Genomic DNA, 22,776 nt, shown 5'->3' with positions numbered 1-22,776 from the left:
GCAGTGCCCCCCCCCCTCCCCCATTACTGCTTTTCTGTATATTGTTATATTGCACTACTTTTCTGTATACTCTAATGGGACTTTACTTAGCAAGTCTGTGCATGAGCACATCAGCAATCGGTAGAAGGGGGAAAGGGGATGGGTTTTATGTAGAGCTGTGCGAATAGCAAAATTTTGGGTGCGAAGCGAATTCAAGTATTGAAGTGTGAGTACGAATCGAATCGAATATTTTTCGAATATTTCTCGAATATTTCTAGAATGTTTTTCAAATACTTCGAAGCGAAATTGCAGAAAAAAAAGGAGGCTTCCTAAGCATATTCTTATTAGATAGCAACATGAAAGTGTTTCTTTTCGCTAGGTTGATGAAGCACTGGCGGGGTGGTGTTTTATACTTGTCTTATCGAGAATGAGGCAATGTAGAGGCCGAATTGTATTTATATACATAATTTGGTGCAACCAAAGTGTTGCCGACAACACATCACACGTGATAGGCAAAGATGCCATTTCCTCAGCCTCTCCTCCTCTTTCAGCTTCTGCGGAAGCCCAACTGATGTGGCAGACGAGGGTGTGCTCCCTTCAAGTCCGGAGTTCCACATCTGCCTCGTAGACGTTGATATATAAGAACATCTGAAATTTTGGATGCTAAAAAGCTTTGGCTTCCGATTTTTCGGACTTCCTGCCCAAATTTAAGGTCCAAAACAGCATTAATTGAGCCCCCACCTCTGCCACATCTTTCATCTCCATGTTGGAACCAGCGTTTTCTTGAGTTAATACATTTGCGACCGTAGCAGAGCTTGAAGGGCAGCTTTGCTGCAATATCGGGGTAGGATGAGGCGAAGCATATTTAAAATCGTGAGATCACTTCCAATCAGACGACTGTCTCTTGGCAAAATTCGACCGTAACGGAGCTTGAAAGGCAGCTTTGCCTCAATACGAGAGTGTAATGAAGTGAAGCATATCGAAAATCTGAAGGGGTCACTTTCAATCGGACGTTAACTGTATTTGTCTTTGGGAAGTTCGAATAGTTTGAATTGTAAAATGCCAGTGCGAATCGAATCGAATAGCAAACACTATTTGAAAAATATTTGAAATTTCGAATATTCGCACACCCCTAGTTTTATGGCTTTCCAGAAAAGTTAGTGGTGTTCGTTAGGCCTGACGGTTTGAAAACCCGTGCTCTAAAGGTTTATACGCACATGCACACACACATGCATACACACACACCACAGAAATTAGGGAGAAGAGTTCCGTCTGTGAAAAACCTTTTCCCTTTCCCTCCTTTTTTTTGGCAGGATACCCATGATCTTCTTCACAACTGGCTCATCCAGAAAGACAAGATGTTCCAGGTGCTGGGCCCAATCGCCACCGAGCCACGTCTCGTGGCTGCCCAGACACAGCAGGTGCTGTGCATGCGAGACGAGCTGACCTCTCAGGAGCCCCTGCTTCGACGCCTCACCACCTGCGCACAGGAATTGCTCGACCAGCTGGATGACAAGGATGGCCCGACTGCGCGACGCCTTCGTGAACAACTGGATGGCATAAAACGGCACTGGGCCGAGATGGTGTCCAGGCTGGAGGAGCGCGAGCGCGCACTGGGGGCGGCCACTGGAGCCTCGGCCGAATTCCAGACAGTCCTGGCTCGCCTCTTGGACAGTTTGCAGGTAGAGGCCTTGCTTCAGGTGTTTCCACACTGACAGTGGAACATTATGGATCACAATGTCCTTTGAACTTGTAATGACAGGACAGAGAGGCCCCTTATTTTGAGAATGTGTAATGTCATCACCAGATTATCAGGGGGTGTTGTGATGGGCTAGTGTCTAGCTAGTTTCACATGCTAGGTGCAAAGGGATATAAAAATTGTAATGGTTACAATGATTATAGAATTAGCTGTCCTGTTTCAAGTAGGGTTGTTCACTGAGGTTATGAGTAAGCTTTAGTGCATTTAGGTTCAGAAGTTTGAAATGACATGCAGCATGGTATGCTGGGGAGTTCTTTGCTGTCAGGCAGGGATGTGTAAACAGTAGGGATGGGCGAATAATGAAATTGAGGTTCGAAGCGAATCCGAAGCGAATAGTGTTTTGGTCGAATAATTTCGAATTGAATAGTTCGAATAGCATGTACCACATATTATTATGAAAAATGAGCATTTTTGTCATGACCTTTGCACAATATTTTTAAGGATTGGAACTAGGTATGAGTGAATGTCACTTTTTTGGTTTGAAATGAAGTGGAAGCAAGCTTGAATATTATCAAGATTTGAATAGCAGTAGGTTGCAAGTTATAAGAGGTAAAATGTTACAATTTAAAACTTACTATCCTTAGCGCATATAAGCCCGTATAATACGCTTTTAAACTTAAAAAAATATGTACACCTAACCTTGAAGTGTGGCTTCGCAGCAGTGCAGATTTCGCCTGGATGGGTAGTTTCACGGCACAGCAATCCGACGCTGCAGTGAAACCACCTTTACAGGGGGTTATGTGCGGTCAAACATACATATATTCGTTCATTTCGAATACTTCGAAATTTCGAATAATATAAATTCGTATCAAAGCGAATTCGAATGCTTTAATATTGGTTCGAATATTCGAAACGCCCGAATATTCGCCCATCCCTAGAAACAGTAATGCTTGAGCCTGAATCTAGTATGAATCAGACAGTGCTAGAAGCAAGTTGAATTGAATGAAATCTAGAATAAGCTTCTAAATGAACAGCCATTCTTACAAATAATATAAAATAGTCTTTACATCCTAGTTTATTTCAGGGAGAAAGATAGGCAGTTTCTTCTTACGCACAGTGCTGTTAAAAGAATGCCTTAGTTTATTGCTTTGTTTGCGTGCAGTTCGTATTGGAAATTGTTTGCACATGCCTTATTTTCTTTGGTGATCTTGTGGCAAACGTCCATAACTTTTCCAAGACCATAAGTGGTTCATTTTTTTTTTAATCGATGCCTGCAGGGTGTTGGCGATGACTTTGAGCGCCTCTCGGAGGCTGGAGACTGTGAGGCCCAGCTTCGTCGCCTGGCAGCCCTGGAGGAACGCCTTGAAGCCCAACGACCACCACTGGCCGAAGCCGAAGCCCGAGCCGAGAACCTCTGTGAGCTGCTCTCTGATGCAGCCTCGCGCTCGGAGGTCAGGGCACGCTTGGGCAGTGCTCAGAAGCTCTACAATGGCCTCAACCGCAAGATCAGTAAGTTGGTCAATTTGTTACCAGAGAGGCATACATTTGGCTGGGTTTTCTTTGCAGAATAAAAAAACCCAAACGGCTTGCTTAGTTGAGAATGACTAGTGCATTCCTGCTACTCAAACAAGTGTGTGAGCTTACTTTCCCTTCAAAAACGGGTCACTTGCTAATTGCACTAGGCTCGTGTGAATGTCACTTTTTTGGTTCGAAGCAAAGTCAAAACGAACGGTAATTTGTGTTCAATAATTCTGAAGCGAATTAGAATAGTAGCAGGATTTGAATAATACTAGGGTGTAAGTTATAAGTGTTAAAACATGTCAAGTCTTCAAATCTGACATGCTTAGCCTATGTAACGTACCTTTAAACGTTAAATAAAGTTAATCTGAGTGCAGGTGATATGCACATTTAACATGAAGTGTGGCTTCACGGCAGTGCGGATTTCACTCGAACAGAATGGAGGGGAACCTTCATTATAAGCTCCGTGCATTTTACGACGAATCGGTTTGGTCCCGGCAAACCCCCATACAGATAATGTATTAAAAACCTTGATTTTGATTAATTCATCTAGTTAATTAAATATAATTAAATTAGTAATTTAATGTACCTTCCTTGGAGAAGTGCAAGCTCGTGCTGTGGGCCTATTTAGGCAGTCTGTACCCGTTTTTTGGGCAAGACTGAGTGTTGCTGCTCATAATCTCAGTTCTTCTCTTATACGAAGGTTTTTTGTGGTTCCCTCAAAGTCGTATGATCGGGGTTTTGCTGTGTGTCATAATGGTATTGTGCCCATTCTGCATTCAGAGCTGATGTTCATTCATGACTTGTTTTCAGACAACCGCAAAGCAGAATTGGAGTCATCACTGAAGGAGGACCGAGGCTTCTTCTCGAACTGTGACAGCATTCAGGAATGGCTTCGTGGCATCCAGCTCAGCCTTGCTCCTGACCTGAAGATCTCAGCCGACACCGACATTCTTCACAAGCAGGTCACTGAGTTTGAGGTACGTCACTTTCGTGCGTAATCCTGATTTGACATGGTGCATGAGGACTGTGAAGCGCACTGCGGATTTTGCTTAGGTTCCTTGAGATGTGTCAACACCAAGGACACTGTTCGCTGGTCTTGACAAGCGCGATACTGTTCCTTCTTTATGCCGCACATTTACACACGTTACAAACACACACTACACCAAATTCCTACATGCCCCTAAGGAAATACAGTCAAAGCTTCGATACAATGGAGTCATACTTGCATCAAAATCCTTTGTTGTATTGAGAGTTTTATTAAAGGGGGGACATGGTTCTGGAAGTTTTTTATAATTTCTTGATCAATATTGATGAAACTGAATTTACGTATATTTGTGTGCTGATTGCAAATGTGCAATTATTTTTTCTGGTTAACTATGTAGTTCTTAAAATGTCAAAACATTTCATGTGTGTTTTGAGGGCACGATTTTTCCTAAACTGAGAGTTATCAAGTAAATATGCATGTCACAGTAGACCTGAAGGGGAACTGTATACAGTAAAACAAGAATGGATATCCTAAACCTATTTGAACAAAAGTCATGATATGTGGAACATTCATGAGTTAGTTTCTCACGAATGTTCAACATACCATAACTTTTGTTCAGATGGGTTTAGAAGATCCATTCTTGTTTTAAAATAGTCCTGCATCTGATTATTAAGCATACTCTATTATGGTAGCTGAAGAAGAGAGCAGAGTAGTGTGACTGTCACCATGAGAGCCGAGACTTTACACAAAGCATGAAAAAAAATTCTGGCCGGGTGTCGGCGGCAAGCCATGGCTACCTGCAATAAGGAAGTCGTCCACCTCTGGGTGAATGGAACGCCCGCCTGGTTGTAAAATAAAGTTTAATTCTCTCTCTCTTGCGCACAAGACCATAGGATAGCTCATGGGGACGATACCAAGGAGCATTTCAAAAGTTTGTTGCATTGTAAATTTTGTTAAAGTGAAGTTCTTTCCCATTGAGGTACGGCTTTACTAGCAATGCAACGGTAGCAGCAAGAATACAGTTGCTCGGATGTCGTCGTGCAGCCAGCATACAAAAGCCTGCTGGACAAAGAGCACGAGGTGCACCTGGTTCTGAGCAAGGGAGCCGACATGGTGACCCGCATGAGCCGCAAGCAGGAAGCCCAGCAGCTGCGCACACGCCTCGATGGCCTGCGCCGTGGCTGGGACCAGCTCCGCAAGGAGGCCACCGACAGGTGCACAATCTTGCCACTCGTATTTGCTTATTGTTACTTTTTTTATAGATATTGCTGGTCTAAGTACATAGTGTGACCATAGAAAAATGGCCCAAGTAAAAAGGGAGGGCATGCAAAAGTAATAGCAAGCCACTTTGGTTTGCTAGAGGCTTTGACAAAAATTTTACCGATAATTATGGCAGTCTCTAAATTGAAAATTGAGCATAGAGGCAGACAAACCAGTTTCACAGGTGTCACTCATTACTCAGAAACGTGGGAATGCTTGGTTCATGCAGAGCCAATTCTCTAGTGGTGGTGACGCAGGCAGTGGTAGCGCATGGGCAGTGGGTCCAAAGCCCACACCAGCACTTTGTTTTCATATATGTTACCGATGGAGGCACTTGTCGCATGCCCTAGTAAGGATGGTAAAATGAACATAGTCTTTCTGTGCAACTTGGACAGGCATTGGACTGATGCAGACTGCAAGGTTTTAAAAGCTCATTCATTTTCTGGTTGGTAGAAGTAGCTTGCATTGGTCGAAAGTAGCCGAAGTGGCGGAAGCTCTTTCTATGGAAGTAGCTGCATTGTGACTCTCTCTCCCTCTGACAGACACACGCGGCTGCAGCGGGCATTCGAGAACTGCAAGAAGTTTAATGCAGCTTTTAACAAGTTTGGACCTTGGCTGCAGTCGGCTGAAGGTCGCCTGTCCACTCTGACCCTGGTCAACTATCAGCGGGCGGAAGTGGAGAGGCAGGCCAAGGAACTGCAGGTGAGAACAGAGTCTTCGCTGCCTGCACTCGGAAGCATCTACTGCTGCGAAAACTGAAATGTTATTTTTTTCCCTTGTTTTTTTCTTTTGATCTGATTCTTTCCTAGGGCAAAGAGTTGGAGGTAGGCATGGCTCATGGACTCTGCTCCATGCTAACATTTCATGTGTTGCCATAGAAATACCAGTGCTTCTATTTTTTCGTGTGTTTGTATCACCCTCAAACATTCATTTCTTTGGTCTGTCTAAAATAAAAATTACTGCTGCTAGTCAACTTTGAAGGAAAGTCTTCCAAATACTTTAGCTTATTTTAGCCGCATAAAGAACATATATGACGCTGCAATCAGACGGAGCCAACAGATTGTAAAGGATATTAAAGCATTGGGAAAATTAAATGTGGTTTTAACTGAACTGTACAGCTTTGTGGTCTGTTGGCTTCACGCGGTTTTAGCAGAAATTGAGTCTGTTAGTTCCCTTGCTTCTCGTTCTTATACGCTGGCCGAGTACTTTTATTATTACATTATACTACATTTCCCACTCTGCGCTGTACGACTCAACCGTAGTGCCTTCAGCTTCTTCAGTTTCTGGTAGTGCATGCACAGTGTTGATGAGGGAAAGTGTGGTTTCAGTGGCCGATGTGATGAACTGACTTTTTCAGGCGTTCAAAAATGATTTGTCAAGGCACAGTCAGGAGTACGACAGTGTACGCAACCTGGGCGAAACATTCCTGGCGGGCTGTGATGTCGACAAGGAAGGCGTCAAAAAGGACTTGGACACGCTTCGCGCCCGGTGGGAGAAACTCAACCACGGTGAGCAAGCCTGTTTTATTGCCCTGTGAGCTAGGACATTCTCAAAATTTTCATGAGTGCCCTTTCTCTGTTGCTGTAATGTGAGCATTTGTTTTATTTGAAATAGCTGACATGATTTCTTATTCTTGTGCTTTTTCTTGTGCACAGTCTACGTTTCAAATGAACTTGCTGTCAGGGTAGTTGATGCATTTTATTCAGAAAAAAAAAAACTGTCTCGTGCTGCAATACAGCTTCATAACCTGAAAGAGTAGAGATTGTTATTTCTCAACTGGTTATTTCCATCCAGGCTTAAAGTCCCAGCCAGTGTGCATACATTTCTGTGGACCCAAGCTTTCATTATTTCTATCCTAGAATATATGGTCAATAGATATTTCAAACTTTGCTTGTCGGCACACATGTGCCTTACCTTTATGGCAGGCTTGTGCGAATAGTAAATTTTAGGTTCGAAGCGAATAGTGATTTGGTCAAATAATTTCGAATTGAATTTGAATAGTATATATCACATAAAGAAAAATGAGCATAGTTGTCATGACCCAACTAACCTGCACAATATTTTTTTAAATTGAAACAAGGCATGTGCAAATGTCATTTTGGTTCAAAGGGAAGTGGAAGCAACCTTGAATAGTAGCAGGATTTGACTTTTGATAGAATGCAAGTGATAGCCTGTAAAACACGTTACGTTTTAAACTTTACTACAATTAGAGCATATAAGCCGGTATAACAAGCTTTTAAACTTAAAATTAGCGGTTGTTCCGTGTACCAATACAACCAATGAGCGAAGCTCCTTAGAAATGGGACGCAAACGACTATGCGCCTGATCTCGCTGCTGGCTTTCGTGAAGGCGGTAGGGTGGGGAGCAGGTGGGGAAAGCATCTGCTCCGCTCATTGGCGGGAATGATTGAGCGATTGAGTGCGACGCGCGCAGCGCAGGGAAGGGAGACAGGTGGGAGAGGGGTGCGAGCAGTGATGCGGCGGGGAGCTTCGACGGTGGCGACGGAATGCCGCACGCGCTTATTGTCTTGCGCTGGGTGGGGAGAGCATCTGCTACTACCTTTGACGAAGCGCCCGTAGTGCACTAGAATGATGGTTGTCATTCACAGTCCACGATAAAGGTGGTGAAAGTGAAGACGACCATTATAACCAGTTGTGCAGCGAGCTTATTTCTTTTAACCTCGAATTTCTGGTGCGCTAGAACCAAATCGCTCAAGGCCTAAACATTTCCTCTTAAACCACTGGCCACTATAACCTAAAAGAGAAGGGAGCTTCGACGGCGCGGAGGTGTGCGGGCCTAAGGAGCTTCGCTCCTAAAAAATGATGAATCGATGTGAGGGTAATTTGTTCACTTAACCTTGAAGTAGGGCTTCGTAGCTGTGCAGATTTTCTCTGGCAAGGTGTTTTCACGGCACACCACTGCTGCGCTGCAGTAAAAGCACCTTTACAGGGGGTTACATGCGGTTTATGTGTCTATTCGTTCATTTCGAATACTTCGAAATTTAGAATAATTTAAATTCGGTTCGAAGCAAATTCGAGTACTGTTATATTCGTTCGAATATTCGAACTGCTCGAACATTCGTGCAAGCCTACTTTATGGTGATTCCAATAGCAACAGCATCCATCTTGACACTCATCAACTCTTGGGGAGAATGCCCATCCTTGGCATGCCCTAGGAAGATCTTCAAGTGACAATGAGTGAATAAGGTATTTACCCAGCTCTGCAACACTTCTTTTCTGTTTCAAGAAAACTGATTGTACAACTGCCTCCATGGTACAATCAGATACAAAAGCAAGACAGCGTTAGCTAGCAGCAACCTCCTGACAGAGCTGGCCCAGACAGCATCATTTACGCAGTGACAATAAAAACTTCTTTCCGCGGTGGCTCTTGCATAACAGGACAACAATGTTCCGCTTTCAGTAAAGTGCATTCAAAAGATGTTATATTATCCGCTAAGCTAGCAGCAACAAGTTGCTTTTGGTGTTATTGGTGTGCCGTAGAATCGACTCCATTACAGGATGGACTAACAAAGTGGTTAGTCTAGGTGGAGGCTGCTATCATATTTTAATGGTTGTGAATATATTTCTATTCTGTGAACGTTTCATCCTTTATTAACCAGAACTGAAGGCAGACATAATTTTTCTTTCTTAAAAGTTGGCTGTGTGTTAAATTTCTGCTGTGTTTGAGAACTCTAATATCATTTCCATGTTAGTTTTCTACTCTGAACAAACAAAAAGTGCGCGTGTGTGTATTAGAATTGGGCAAGTACTGTCAGATGAACCAGGTGTGTGTTCTAATGGTTCTTTTCTTTTTGCCACTTTCGTAATTCCACTTAGCAGATAATTGTCCTACCAGGGTTTAATCAAGATGTCTGTACACTGGTGCTGGGCTAGTCGGTTCATGACACAGGATTAAAAACAGGAGATACTACTACAAACAGTGTAGGTCCCAAACAGGAGAACACGGGCCAGATTGGTGCCTTGTCCATTTCTTATTTTTGACTTTACTTAGGTCTTTTCCATAGCATAGGTACTGCACAGGTGTTGTTTTTTATGCAGTAGTCCTAAGACAGTGTTAGCTTTTCATGGGAAAGATGATGTGATTTGTTTTCCTTGTCCCTGCAACTGGTGCAGGTGTGACCGAGAGGAGCCGTCAGTTGGATGAGGTCTCAAGCAAGCTGTGCGAGTTCCAGGAGAAGGCTGGCGAGTTGGGCCACGGCCTGCAGCGACTCGAGGACAAGCTTGCGTCCCACGATGCTCTGGGCGAGGCAGCACGCAACCCTCGCCTCCTTGACCGGCTGCAGGGCATGGCACGTGAAGCCGACGAGCTGCGCCGCGGCCTCGATCGGCTGCGCGCGTTCACCGACACTTGGCTGGCCTCGGCCTCGCCAGAGTGCGACACCTCGCACGTGCGCGGCCAGCTTGATGCCCTGGTGCGTCGGCACCAGCAGCTGGCACACGACTTGCAGGACCGCTGCGGACAGCTCGAAGAGGCGGGAACGGTGGTGGCCCAGTACCACGTGAGTGCTTGATACACACTCTATTAAAAATAGAGGGACCACCTGTGCTTGCTAATGTTTCAACATTCAGAGCACAAAAATGGAGGGTATGGGATGTATAAGTAAGAAAGTATTTTATCTCTGCCTATTCATGCCCTCGTTTGTGTTTTGAACCTGTAAACATGTGGTACCAATTGGGTGGTATTTGAAGCTCAAATAGTAGTTTATTTAGACAGATATGGAAGATTTGTGCTGCTAGTGGTCTTACCGCTAAGAAAAGGTGGTGTTTCTGCCTGACCAAGTGCAGCAGTGAGTCACGGTTACAGGGGCAAGACCTTTCAATCTGTGCAACTCTTATCCATTATATTTCCCTTTTTTTTCACCTGCGCTATAGGCAAAGGTAAAGACAGCCCAACAAGACTTGAGCAGCCTGGAAGAAGAGTTGGAGACCATGGGCCCCATTGGACGAGACATCAAGACAGTTCGAAGCCAAATCGATCAAGTGAAGGTGAGCTTCTTGTCCCTCTTGATTGCAGCTTCATGACGGAGCTTGCGTCGTTGCAGAGTTTCCAAGAGCGCCTCTCGTCTGCTGCTCGCGAGGTTGACAAGGCGGAGCAGGAATGCCAGGAGCTCATTTCTCAAGGATACACTCAGGACGCCAAGGGTGCCCGAGCACAGGTGAGTGTCGCAGCTTCAGTGCTCTTTTTGTGGTTGACGCATAAAACCAGAAACATGCTGTTAGAATTGCAAGAACGTTTAACCCTTTCCCTACCATGAAAAGGAAAAAGACGAAAATTGCACCATATTTACCGGAAATTTTTTTTTCTGAATCAAACGCTACCATTCTTTCAATTCAGTGGGGTTCCTTTATTTCACTAATTGCATAAAAAAAGATAACTCGGAAGATGGCTTCACCTCGTGGCAATACAATGAAAGATAAAATAAAAGCCGAGACACAAATCGCACAACATGGACGAGTATAGTTATCGAGCATCAAGAAACATAATTATGACGAGTATACTTGTCATTGGTTGTATGTGGGACCAGTTTTTGTTGATGACGAGTATAGTCAACATTGGTCATATTGGCACAAAATCTCATGATGGCTATACTTGTCAATGGGAGGGAAAAGCATCGTTGGTGCAGCATGACAGTGTTGCATAGGGGCTTCCTTTCTCATAATTGTTTAGCCTTAATAAGAACATCTTCTCTGTTGCAAATATTTAATGGTGGAGTCTAAGGCGTCTGCAATTTCAGTTGACCGTATGCATCACATATTACATTTATGGAGTGAGTTGTGCTGCTATAAAGCTGTCTTAATTTTCGAGGCTCTTTGAAATATTGATTTGTGCCTATATTGTCGTCGCCCATGTATTTGTCATAACATAACGCCCATATATTTGTCACCGGCGTTACTGTTGCAATACACAGGCTTGGATTTTCATCACGAATAATTATTCCACTTAGATCAAGAGTAGGGGTGTGCGAATATTCGAAATTTCGAATATTTTTCTAATAGTATTTTCTATTCGATTCGATTCGCACTGGAATTTTACTATTCGAACTATTCGAACTTCCCCAAAACAAATAGCCAACGTCCGATTGAAAGTGACCCCTTCAAATTTTCAATATGCTTCACCTCATCACACGCCGGTATTGCGGCAAATCTGCCTTTCAAGCTCCGTTACGGTCGAACTTTGCCAAGAGACAGTCAATGACCGATTGAAAGTGGTCCCTAGATTTTCAATATGCTTCACCTCATCACACGCCGGTATTGCGGCAAATCTGCCTTTCAAGCTCCGTTACGATCGCAAATGTATTAACTAGATGAAAGATGTGCAGAGGTAGGGGCTCAATTAATGCTGTTTTGGACCTGAAATTTGGGCAGGAAATCCGAAAAATTGGATGCCAAAGCTTTTTAGCATCCAAAATTTCAGATGTTCTTATAGATCGACATCTACGAGGCAGATTTGGAACTCCGGACTTGAAGGGAGCATACCCTTGTCTGCCACATCAGTTGGGCTTGCACAGAAGCTGAAAGAGGAGGAGAGGCTGAGGAAATGGCATCTTTGCCTATCACGTGTAGTGTTGTCGGCAACACTTTGGTTGCACCAAATCATGTACTTAAATACAATTCGGCCTCTACATTGCCTCATTCTTGATAAGACAACTATGAAACACCACCCGGCCAGTGCTTCATCAACTTAGTGAAAAGAAACACTTTCATGTTGCTATCTCATAAGGATATGCTTAGAAATCCTCTCTAACTTTTTTTTCTGCAGTTTCGCTTCGAAGTATTCGAAAAATATTCTAGAAATATTCGAGAAATATTCAAAAAATATTCTATTCGATTCGCACTCACACTTCAATATTCGAATTCGCTTCGCACCCAAAATTTTGCTATTCGCACAGCTCTAATCAAGAGTGCTGCTGGTTGGAAATGGCCTACCAGCACTCTGGAGAACAGCACGATTACCAAGGTCTTCCTTTTGCCAGGTGGAGACGCTGCGTAGGCAGCTCAACAGACTGGAGGAGCGGGCGCGTGGCCGCCACAGCTCCCTGGAGGCCATGCTGGCCAAACTGGAGAAGTTCTACGAGGACCTGCACACCACCCAGAGGCGCGTCGGAGGCGCTTTGGGAGAGGAGCACACATTCCGGCCTGTGGCAGCTGACGTGGAGAGCTTGCGCAGTCAGCAGGAGCAGTTCAAGGTCAGCCTCTGTTCTCTGTGCTAGCTGTCTGGTAGTGGGCAGAGATCCGCATTCTTATCCTGCTGAAAGAAGGTTCAGTACAGTGCAATCCTGTTGTTACGTTTCTTAAGGGACCACGAAAAGAAAGAATGCATTTTCTAAGAAAATGTAACATTCTGACAATATGTAACGTTCGAACATGACTGTGGACATTAAGGTCCCCAGTTACGAGCAGCAGCAGCTGCAAAGGAAGAGCAGTGCCTGCGTAGAGGTAGTCACCTTTTGCAGCATGCGGACACCAGCTGTGCCACTTGCACCTGTAGGGGGTGGATCTTGTACTGTTTACGGGTGACGTGGGCTCTGCAACAGTTCAGCACCCACATCACCCATAAACATGCCCGGAGGGCCCAGGACCCCCAAAATATTGTTGGTCACCTGACTCGGCACTATTTGAATGCCGAGGTCACGTATAATTGAATGACTATTTTCAAGCTCCTAACAAAAATATGAATGAGTCATCATTAACTACTGCATAAATCCTAAGGACTATTGGCGTTAATAGACAGTACAAGGTGTAGTTTAAGGAGTGTAGACTCCAACTTTAGAGGCTAAATGGACCGAATTTGGTTATTTCAGACATTTTTCTCCATCACATGAAATCTGAATTGTTGCCAAGCGCTCCCCTTTATGGCAATTGCAGCAATTCCGCAAGTCTCATGTGGAGCCACTGGGTCGTGAAGTTGACAACGTGAATCGAGCTGGCAACGCGCTGATCCAGTCGGCATCGCCAGGTGTCAACACAACTCTCCTGGAACGAGACATTGACAAACTCAACGACGAGTGGAACCAGCTGAAGGAGAAGGTAGTCCTGAATAAATATTTGCCAATGTTAGTTTCCTAATGTGATTGCTGCTCAGTGATGGCCCATTTCTTTCTGTTTACAAAAGGTGTCACGAGTGACCCTACAAATTTTTCGTGCCTTACATTGTAAGTGATATTAAAAAACGGCCGACTACTTTTCGTCAACCATCATTCCAACACTTCTTGGGATAGCTGCACAGCAAAAGTTTTGTCACAATGTTTGATGACAGATGTTTTAACAAGACTGTTATGTTTGAGGACAGATTTGTTCCTTTATTTTTTTTTCTTTATGAGACAGTGCTGTTGCTTCTCATACAACAGTTTTCATGCTTCTAGGTGATAGTGGTTCTTGAAGCTGCCTTTCAGCTGGTGCTGGTAGTCAATTTAGGGGCATTGTCTTTTAATTCCATGCATGTACAGCCTTACAGCCAAAGTTGCTCACATCCACGAAACTGCACATAAACTTCTTTACGAGATTTAAGTTTGCACTTGACTGTTAATTAAATGAGGATGTAGGTGAAATAGTGTGACATCCCACAGTCCATGAGCTTGCATTGAATATGAAGGGAAGTTTTCCAGCTGGAAAGTATGAAAAGGGTTCAGTAAGACTTGTTGCTGAATGAGTTGGTTGACATCAAAGGGATGCATATTAGCACAAACTAGGAAACAAGGACTAGAGAAAGACCGTTCTGCTTCCTTCTTTCTCTAGTCTTTGTTCCTAATTTGCACTAATATGTATCCCTATGAAAAGAGCTGTCTGAGCAGCATAAAACACTTTGCTTTCGATTGTGTGAAGCATGTTTATTCTGCCAGAACTATGCTGTGTATGAGATGCATAATCTGGAGCTTTCTCTGACACTCGACAGGTTGGAGAACGCGAGCGTCTGCTCGAGGCAGCGCTGCTGCAGTCGGGCAAGTTCCAGGAGGCCCTGGCCGGGGTGGCACGCTGGCTGGAAGACACGGAGGAGCTGGTGGCCAATCAGCGGGCTCCGTCGGCTGACTACAAGGTGCTCAAGGCACAGCTGCAGGAACAGAAGTTCCTCAACAAGCTGCTGCTCGACCGGCAGGGCAGCATGAACTCGCTGCAGGCCATGGGCACCGAGGTCATGCGGCACCTATCGTCAGCCGACAAGGCCCACGTGCAGGCACAGCTGCACGACCTAAGCCAGGTAAGAGCTTGGCTCTATCACGCACAAATATGTTTGCTTCTTCTGCTGGATGTTGTTGAATAGAGGAGTGAAAGGAGAAAGAACATCACCTTCCTGTATGCCCTTGCTCCCCTCTGCAGTTTTCATGTTCGGAAAGCAGTGCTGTAACACTCATGTGCTGCTCTTGATCCTCCCTTCCCTTTGCTGCATTTTTTATGCCACCTTGAAATTAAAGTGCAAAAGAGGCTCATTGGCTGCTGTGGAGCTAGAGGAAAGTGTTCTTAGCAAAGGCATCGGCACACATCTATGGCTACCCTGTAGGGGCATGAAGTTAACGAAACGTATAGATGGTTGACAAGGAATCAAAGACACCTTGGACTCCTTGCTTTGGAGGGCCAAGCAACCTTTCTTTTAAGCTATATTTGTATATGGATCATGATGATGTTGTGTGTACTTTTGGTCAATTAAGTAATGTCAACGAATTATTGCAGTGCAGTAAAAATGTTCTGCATTTGGTGCTTACACTATGCAGCGTGTTGTAATCAACACCTAGTTTAATGTCCCCTGCTTTGCTATGTCACTCCATTCTACTTGACTTCATTGGTCGCCCGTTTACGCAGCGATTCGACCGGCTAATGCGAGGTGCACAAGAACGCACGGCAGCCCTGGAGAGGACACTGCCCGTGGCTCGGTCGTTCCAGGAGCAGCTGTCACCGCTTGTCGAGTGGCTGGAGCAAACAGAACGACGGCTCACGGCCATGTCCACCTTGCCGACGGACGCCGACCGCCTTGCACAGCGGGCGCAAGAACACCGTGAACTTCATCGTGATGTGCTGGGGCACAAGCGAGCCTTTGAGGCCCTCACCGAGACAGCTCAGCAGCTCATGTCTCTGGTGGGCGACGACGAGGCCCAGGCTGTGGTCGACTCGCTCCAAGAATTGACGGACCGCTACGCTCGCCTGGTTGGGGACAGCGAGCATCTGGAACAGCTTCTGACGGAGGCACGTGCGGGTGCTGGTGCCTTTGCACTCGCCTTTGAGGACCTGCTTGTCTGGATAGGCGAAATGGAGTCTCGCCTTGCACGCTACCAAGTGCTCAGCGTCTACGTTGAGAAGCTGCAGGAGCAGTTTGACGAGCTGAATGTGAGTGTGCCCCACATTCAGGATTATAAGGCTTCTTTGAGATTAATGTGAAACATTTGACACACTTTAGCATGCAGTAGGCATATGTGTATGACAGCCAGCTGCGTTAGTTGAATATGCTGTGTTTGAACAATGAGTCTGGACACTTTCCTTGCAGGAACTGAGCGAGGAGGTGTCTGATCACCAAAAGCAGGTCGACGAGCTGAGTGGGTCTGGGCAGGAGCTGATGCGGCATGCGTCGGGCAACGATGCCATCCAGCTGAAAGACCGGCTAGATTCTCTGCAGTTGCGTTACACAGACTTGGCACAGCGTGCGGCAGAGCGCCTGCGACAGGCTCGCGAGGCCCTGCCTGTCGCTCAAAACTTCCACACTGCCCACGAACGTCTCATCCGGTGGATGGACGACGCTGAAGCACAGCTGCGGTCTCTCGAGGCTGCAGCCCTCACTGCCCAAGAGAGCACCATGCAGGTGAATAGCTTTTTCGCTTTGCAACTGTCACCTTGTTGGTTATCAGTAGCTCTGTTGACAGTCTCTGATTTGTTTGTAGGGCTTTCTTATTTTGATAAGTTGGATCCTACTATTGTGTGAACACCATGCCGACAAAGTCAGCAGGTGTAGCGGCTTCCTGGAAAGACAAAAGGGGGGGGGGGGGGCATGATGGTGTTTCACATCCCAACAGACTGTGATAAGACATGGATATGTCATTTGGCGAGTTCCCATGGTATTTACAGCGACTTTGATTATGCTTTTGCTTATGCACACCTCAACTGAAATGAGAAATACCAATAAAGGAGCAACATTCTGCCAAACATTCTTGTGATGCAGTTGAGTGGAGCGATGGCAGCCTGTGTGGTTGATTTAGCTTTTTGTGCACTCTTTCTTTATTACTTCCAAATACTGCCGATTTCATATGAGATAAAAGCAGAAAAGGGAGGTTATACCAAGTACATCAAGACAATACATAACAATAGTATGTTAACCATATTACATATGATTGCCGTCACGTTTGACAACACTTCGAAATAACGGTAGCGTCAAGAGATGAGCACTGTTGCACAGGTTTCCTTTATGTAAAGTACTTCTCCCTCTTGGTGTTTCAGCGTCTTGAGCAGGAGCTGCAAGAGATGCGTGGTGTGTTGGAAGTCGTGAACCACCTGGGCCCACAGCTGTGTCAGCGATCACCCGGAGAAGGTGCAGGTGTAGTTGAAGCCATGGTGTCTCGTGCCAACCGCCGCTTTGACGCCATCTGCGAACAGATCCAGCGGCGTGCTGAGCGCCTTGAGCTGTCGCGTCAGCGCAGCCTTGAAGTAACTGGTGACCTAGAAGACCTGCTCGACTGGTTCCACGAGGTTGAGCGCCAGCTGGCTGATGCTCAGCCCATTGTGGCCGAGCCAGACACACTGGCTGCCATGCTTCGGGAGCAGAAGGTGAGCATGGGTCGGAACTTTCTGTGCTTTGCAATTAGCTCTGATTTCTGGTAGAAACATAGCATCGCATACTGTTGCAGCACCAGTAACAGAGGAAAAGCAACATGTGTTTTACTTTTCTATATAGATGCCCACATTATATTGACTCTCTTTTCTTGTAAGCTTTCTTTGTCTCTAAACCAGTTGCCATTAATGTGGACTGAAGTGTAAATATTTTGCACTGGGAGGTGTGGAACTATGTTTATTTAAAGATGAACACGAGGAAGAAAAGGCAGCATTTGTTAGGCAGCATTTGTTTGAAAAGGCAGCATTTGAAAAGGCAGAGAGAAACTGGAGTGCATGCATGTGATGGCACACTTTGCTCTAGCTTTGCTTGGCACACCAACTTCCCAAACCACTGCTCAAGTATCTTGTGAGGATGTTTGCGGACATGCGGCTGAAGTGGGCCTTACATTGATTTGTGCAGGCGCTGAGTGAAGAGGTGAGCAGTCAGAAGGGCCGCGTGCGGGATGTCTTGTCAGCAGCCAAGAAGGTCGCGCGGGAATGGCCAGCCGAAGATCAGGCAGCCGTGCGGGACCGAGCAGAAGAGCTGCGGGCGCTGTCGACCCGTGTTGCAGAGGCATGTGCCGAACGGCTGGCAGCACTGGAACAGGCACTGCCACTGGCCGAGCACCTGCTTGAGGCCCACAGCGAGCTGGTCGCATGGCTGGATGAGGCCGAGTCCGAGGCCGAAAGGCTCGCTGCCCCTGCAGCCCCACACCCGGCACACATCCAGAGGCAGCAGGAGCGTAACCGCGCCCTGCTGCAAGCACTGGCCGAGCATAAGCCACTGCTTGACCGGCTCAACAAGGCGGGCACAGCACTGGCAAAACTGTGTCGACCACCCGATGCTCAAAAGGTGCAGCGATTGCTTAGCTCAGACAATGAGCGCTACAACACACTTCGCAAGCTGCTGCGTGACCAGCAGAATCTCCTTGAGGAGGCCATGCAGTCCACCTCCCAGGTGGGTGCTTGCGATATCGGTTCACTGCGCATGTCAGCCTTTACATCTAAAGGGAATATTCTTGGTCTAAGCACTTTGTTAAGGTTAGGCACCAAGTTTGGAAAGCCCGGTAGCACCAATTCTGAGAACTGCTGCTCTGCGCTGTTGCCTGCAGTTTGCTGACAAGTTGGACGGTATGCTGAGTGCACTGGCTTCAACAGCCGACCAGCTGAACAATGCAGAGCCCATCTCTGCACACCCTGAGCGCATCCAAGAGCAGATTAGCGACAACCAAGCTGTGGTGAGCGACCTGGGAAAGAAGTCGCCTGCCTTGGAGGCTGTGCAGAAGGCTGCCCGTGAGGTCATTGCCAAAGCTGGGGGAGATAAGGAGCCTAGTGTGCGAGGTGAGCACGGCACTCTCTCATCTGAGCTGCAGTTTACTGCATCTAGTCACCACCGTTATCATTCAGCCATGGATATTTTAGAGCTTGGCATCTATTCACTGACAAAGCTTATTTCAGCTTGTAATGTTCTTTGTGGCTAGATTGTGTTACATTTTAGCTTCTCGTCATTTAAGTAAAGGAGGTTCATATTCACAATCAATTCATTATTTTAGTACAGTTTGTACCCACACAAAAATATATCGCACTTCTGAGCATGTTGCGAAAACAAGCGACCAGGCATAACTTTCTTCCACGTTCTAAACAATTGGTTTTGTTTGTAATGCTATAAGAAATCTCATTAATGAGGTTAGGCTGCAAATGAGACAGATTGTTGATTTGCAAAAAATATCGCAAGGAAGTATCGGCATCAAGGGGATAATATAGGAACGCCGAAAGTCGGTTGAAGTTGCAAGGACATGTAAAATTCTAAAAAGGCAGGGCGTGCAAACACGGACACAAGAAAGTCTGTGGTGTCCGGACTTCTTTCTTGTGTCCGTGTTTGCACGCCCTGTCTTTTTAGAATGAATACTTACCAACTACAGTGAAACCTCGGTGATACGAATCTGACGGGACCACCAAAAATATTTGTATCATCCGAAATTCGTATCACTAGAAAGCGTGGAAAATTAGCATGCGACAAAAGAAAGCTGGGGTACATTTTCATTTACTGTTTTTCAGGGCCGCAACAACGTCAAGAAGAACTTTGAATGAATGTCGGTTAAGTTGTTAGATATCAGCAACCATACCAGCACTCATAAATATATGGCCCGTACGTGCGTATTTAATTAATTAACCAGGTGCGTTGTGACCCATGACAACAGTAGCCCCTTCCAAATTTTAGTAGGCTTTTTTTGCATGACACCGGAATACAGCAGCGAAAGTAACGAGAGAAGCTCTTTGACGCGATGGATCAAGGCCACAAAATTACAGGACCACGGTCCTGGGTTATGATTTTGTTATCGCGGAGGCGTTGGGGATGTTTTGTGGGAGATTTACGGCCTTGCCCGCACAAGTGCGACCTCAACGGTCGTGCATGTTGACGTTGTGAGGCCTGACTCCTTTGCCATACCGTCCTCGCCTTCTTCTGGTCCTCGTCCACTTTTTATAGGATGTCTGATGCACGAGGCAGTCACATGTAAACACAGTACAACAACAGCAGCCTGCGCCGACGCGTTAGAGAGAAAAAAAAGCATGGCGCTAATGTCCTCTGTAATCTAAACGCGAAGGCTCACAGAGGCACATAAGAGCCTCAAAGATTTGCGCACGCAATATCGGAGACCATGACGCATCTCTGCAGGTTTATTCTGACCGTAAGAAAAGCGTTTTTCTTACACCGTGATTTTGATTTGGCGGTGCGGCGCCCATGCCCACACTTGCGCTCCCGCACTCGCACGTGCTTGGCGGGTCCTCGGCTACAGCGCGGACAGCACCTCTTCGACCCGGGCGGTAGCGTACGTTCGTATCAAACGTCGCTGGGTGAAAATCGTTTCGTAACAAGCGTACTCCACTACATTGCAGGCCAATGGGCCTTGGCCGGGACCAACAAAAAATTCGTATCACCCCGAAATTCGTATCAGCGGTGATCGTATCACCGAGGTTTCACTGTAGCTCAGCTCTCCGTTATTCAAAGACATGTGAAATTTGTACATTGTCAATAATTCTAATGCTTGCTGGCTTAAGTCGCATGGTGGCACATGCAATTACTGTTGGCAGATTTTCCACTGCTATCATTAGAATAGAACTCTGTGTGTGAACTCTGTGAAGGATAGTAGATTGAAAGAAAAGATTCACCAGAGTTAAGAATTTTGCAGTTAAAATACTGTGCAGTAACTAAATATGTGGGAAGTAAGTACCTCATGCAGGCTTTTGGTTCATCAGGGTAGATAAAAATGCCTTGTTTTGCAACTGTTAATCAATATTCATGTGTATGTTAGCTAATTTCAACTTGGATATGCTTAACAAATGAGTTTTGTTCTGCAGGACCAGAAGGGCATTGATTTACATGTCTGCCAGATTTTGTACTGAGTTTGCTTGATATCGGATACATTTGTGGGCACGTCATATTCATTTTTTGCCTTGTTGTGTATTTTTTTGTAATATTGAGTAAAGTGGAGTGTTTTCAAAAAAGGATATTGTTGCCAAGAAGACGTCGTTCTTCTACCTGCTCTGCATTGTCAGGAAGCCACAAATTGCCGCACACATGTGATCACATGCTGGTGGGCCTGTGAGCCTCTTGGCAAGAGAGAGAACCTTTCATGACATGCTGAGTATTTGGTACTCGTGCATCTGCGAACTTCAGCTTGTGTTGTGGTGCTTTGCACAGACATCCGGCAAAAGCTGGAGCGACTCAATGGCTTGTGGGAGGCAGTCCAGCAGGCAGCGCGCACGCGAGGCCAGTCCCTGGAGAGTGCATTGGCCGTGGCGGAGCGCTTCTGGGAGGAACTGAACGCTGTCATGCGGGCGCTTCGTGACCTCCAGGAGAACCTGGACAGCCAGGAACCGCCAGCTGTCGAGCCGCAAGCCATCCACCAGCAACAGGAGGTGAGGTTGAGGGGAGCAGCTTGGGCTTCGTTAATACATCACATCAATGGAATAGCGCTAACTTAGAGACAGGGGTACAGGAGGTAAGGCAATGCAAGCGCTTCCATTGTCTTGCCTTCTGTCTCCCAGTCCCTAAGTTTGCACTGTTCCATGAGTCTCTGCAGTGTTTTGGCATTTCATGCCAGGATAGAGACCAAGGCAGGCATTCTGTAAGAGTCCACTAAGTGGATGGCAGCGATGTTCGCTGCCTGGCTGCTGACTCCAGGGCTTCGTCCAGTTGATGCATGCTGGAATGGACACTGCCCAAACTGGAACGTACTGGGCTCTTCCAGAAAATCCCTCAAGAGCACTGTTTTGCAAACATTAGACCTAAGGGTGCACCCCCATTATCACTCAAAATATCCCACTTTCCAGCATTCCTATGTGTTTAACAGCACTGCAACATCCCTTTGCAAGAAATCATAGGAGGTGCTTCTAATGGTCAATCTTATCTTCCAATTTTTGCTTATGATACATAGCACTGGGAGCTGAGGAACTTCTTCAACTTTATTTTTGGCCATATAGAGAGTATATTCACACAAAAACCCATAAATGTTAATATAAATTAGTATAGTAAGAGATTTGTTTGCTAAAGTATCCACAACTGAAACCTTGCTCCAATGTGTCAGAAATGCTACTGTGAACTGTTTGGAACATCTGTCAGTCTCAAATATGCATGTTTAAAACCCAGGGATACTCGATTATAGTTTTTGTGCAGCTTAGCAAACTGGCAGGTATGTGCCAAAGGCTGATCCGCTTTTCGCTTTGTCGACGCCACTGTAGGTGCTGCACGAGATCAAGCAGGAGATGGAACAGACCCGACCCGAAGTGGACCAGTGCCGCCAGGCAGGTCAAGACCTCATGCAGCTGTGTGGGGAGCCTGACCGACCAGAAGTCAAGCGCCACATTGAAGACCTGGACACCGCCTGGGAGAACGTGACCACCCTGTATGCCAAGCGGGAGCAAAACCTCATCGATGCCCTGGACAAGGCCATGGGCTTTCACGACACCCTTCACAACTTGCTCGAGTTCTTGGACACAGCTGAGCAGAAGTTTGGCAGCCTTGGACCTGTGGCAGCTGACATTGATGCCGTCAAAGCACAGATTGGACAGCTCAGGGCAAGTGCAGTTGTGTTCGCTTTGCTTTGGTATTTGAATTAACATTCTCCATTGGACTTTCCTGGAAGTACTGCTGCTTGCCTTTGCCATGAAAAGTTTGAGTTTGACTGTCCATTCATTAATGGGAACTAGTTCACAGGATCTGTTAGATGGAGCAGGCAGGCCATCACCTTGTAAGAGCTTGCCCTCATGTTACCAGCTGTAAATGAAGCATTTTGACTAGGCTTCTGTGAACATTTGGGCAGTTTGAATATTCGAACGAATATTACAGTATTCGAATTTGCTTCAAAACGAATTTAAATTATTCTAAATTTAGAAGTATTCGAAATTAACATATAAACGGCATGTAATGCCCTGTTAAGGTGGTTTCACTGCAGTGTAGGAGTGCTATGCTGTGAAAACACCTATCCAGGGAAAATTTGCACTGCCAGATACCCCACTTC

General features: G+C 45.9%; 1 protein-coding gene across 4 annotated transcripts in view; it reads left to right on the top strand.

The window, feature by feature from the left end:
• The window catches only part of LOC119406865 (microtubule-actin cross-linking factor 1), a 252,161-nt gene that overhangs the window by 191,143 nt on the left and 38,242 nt on the right, over positions 1-22,776 (top strand). For all 4 annotated transcript variants that reach the window (XM_049419656.1, XM_049419653.1, XM_049419654.1 and 1 more), the window contains 19 exons: positions 1,293-1,661; positions 2,956-3,187; positions 4,010-4,176; positions 5,229-5,398; positions 5,987-6,146; positions 6,802-6,952; positions 9,578-9,963; positions 10,337-10,450; positions 10,507-10,620; positions 12,439-12,651; positions 13,331-13,492; positions 14,358-14,660; positions 15,260-15,781; positions 15,939-16,250; positions 16,883-17,209; positions 17,676-18,212; positions 18,367-18,595; positions 20,958-21,175; positions 21,998-22,333. In XM_049419656.1, coding sequence (XP_049275613.1) covers positions 1,293-1,661; positions 2,956-3,187; positions 4,010-4,176; positions 5,229-5,398; positions 5,987-6,146; positions 6,802-6,952; positions 9,578-9,963; positions 10,337-10,450; positions 10,507-10,620; positions 12,439-12,651; positions 13,331-13,492; positions 14,358-14,660; positions 15,260-15,781; positions 15,939-16,250; positions 16,883-17,209; positions 17,676-18,212; positions 18,367-18,595; positions 20,958-21,175; positions 21,998-22,333 — 5,022 coding nt within the window. The remainder of the gene's footprint in view (positions 1-1,292; positions 1,662-2,955; positions 3,188-4,009; positions 4,177-5,228; positions 5,399-5,986; positions 6,147-6,801; positions 6,953-9,577; positions 9,964-10,336; positions 10,451-10,506; positions 10,621-12,438; positions 12,652-13,330; positions 13,493-14,357; positions 14,661-15,259; positions 15,782-15,938; positions 16,251-16,882; positions 17,210-17,675; positions 18,213-18,366; positions 18,596-20,957; positions 21,176-21,997; positions 22,334-22,776) is intronic.

This window comes from Rhipicephalus sanguineus, chromosome 10 (genome assembly GCF_013339695.2).
Source record: "Rhipicephalus sanguineus isolate Rsan-2018 chromosome 10, BIME_Rsan_1.4, whole genome shotgun sequence".
Taxonomy (NCBI): Eukaryota; Metazoa; Arthropoda; class Arachnida; order Ixodida; family Ixodidae; genus Rhipicephalus; species Rhipicephalus sanguineus.
The sequence above is the reverse complement of the archived record's forward strand: the minus strand, read 5'-3'. Positions and strand labels throughout refer to the sequence as shown.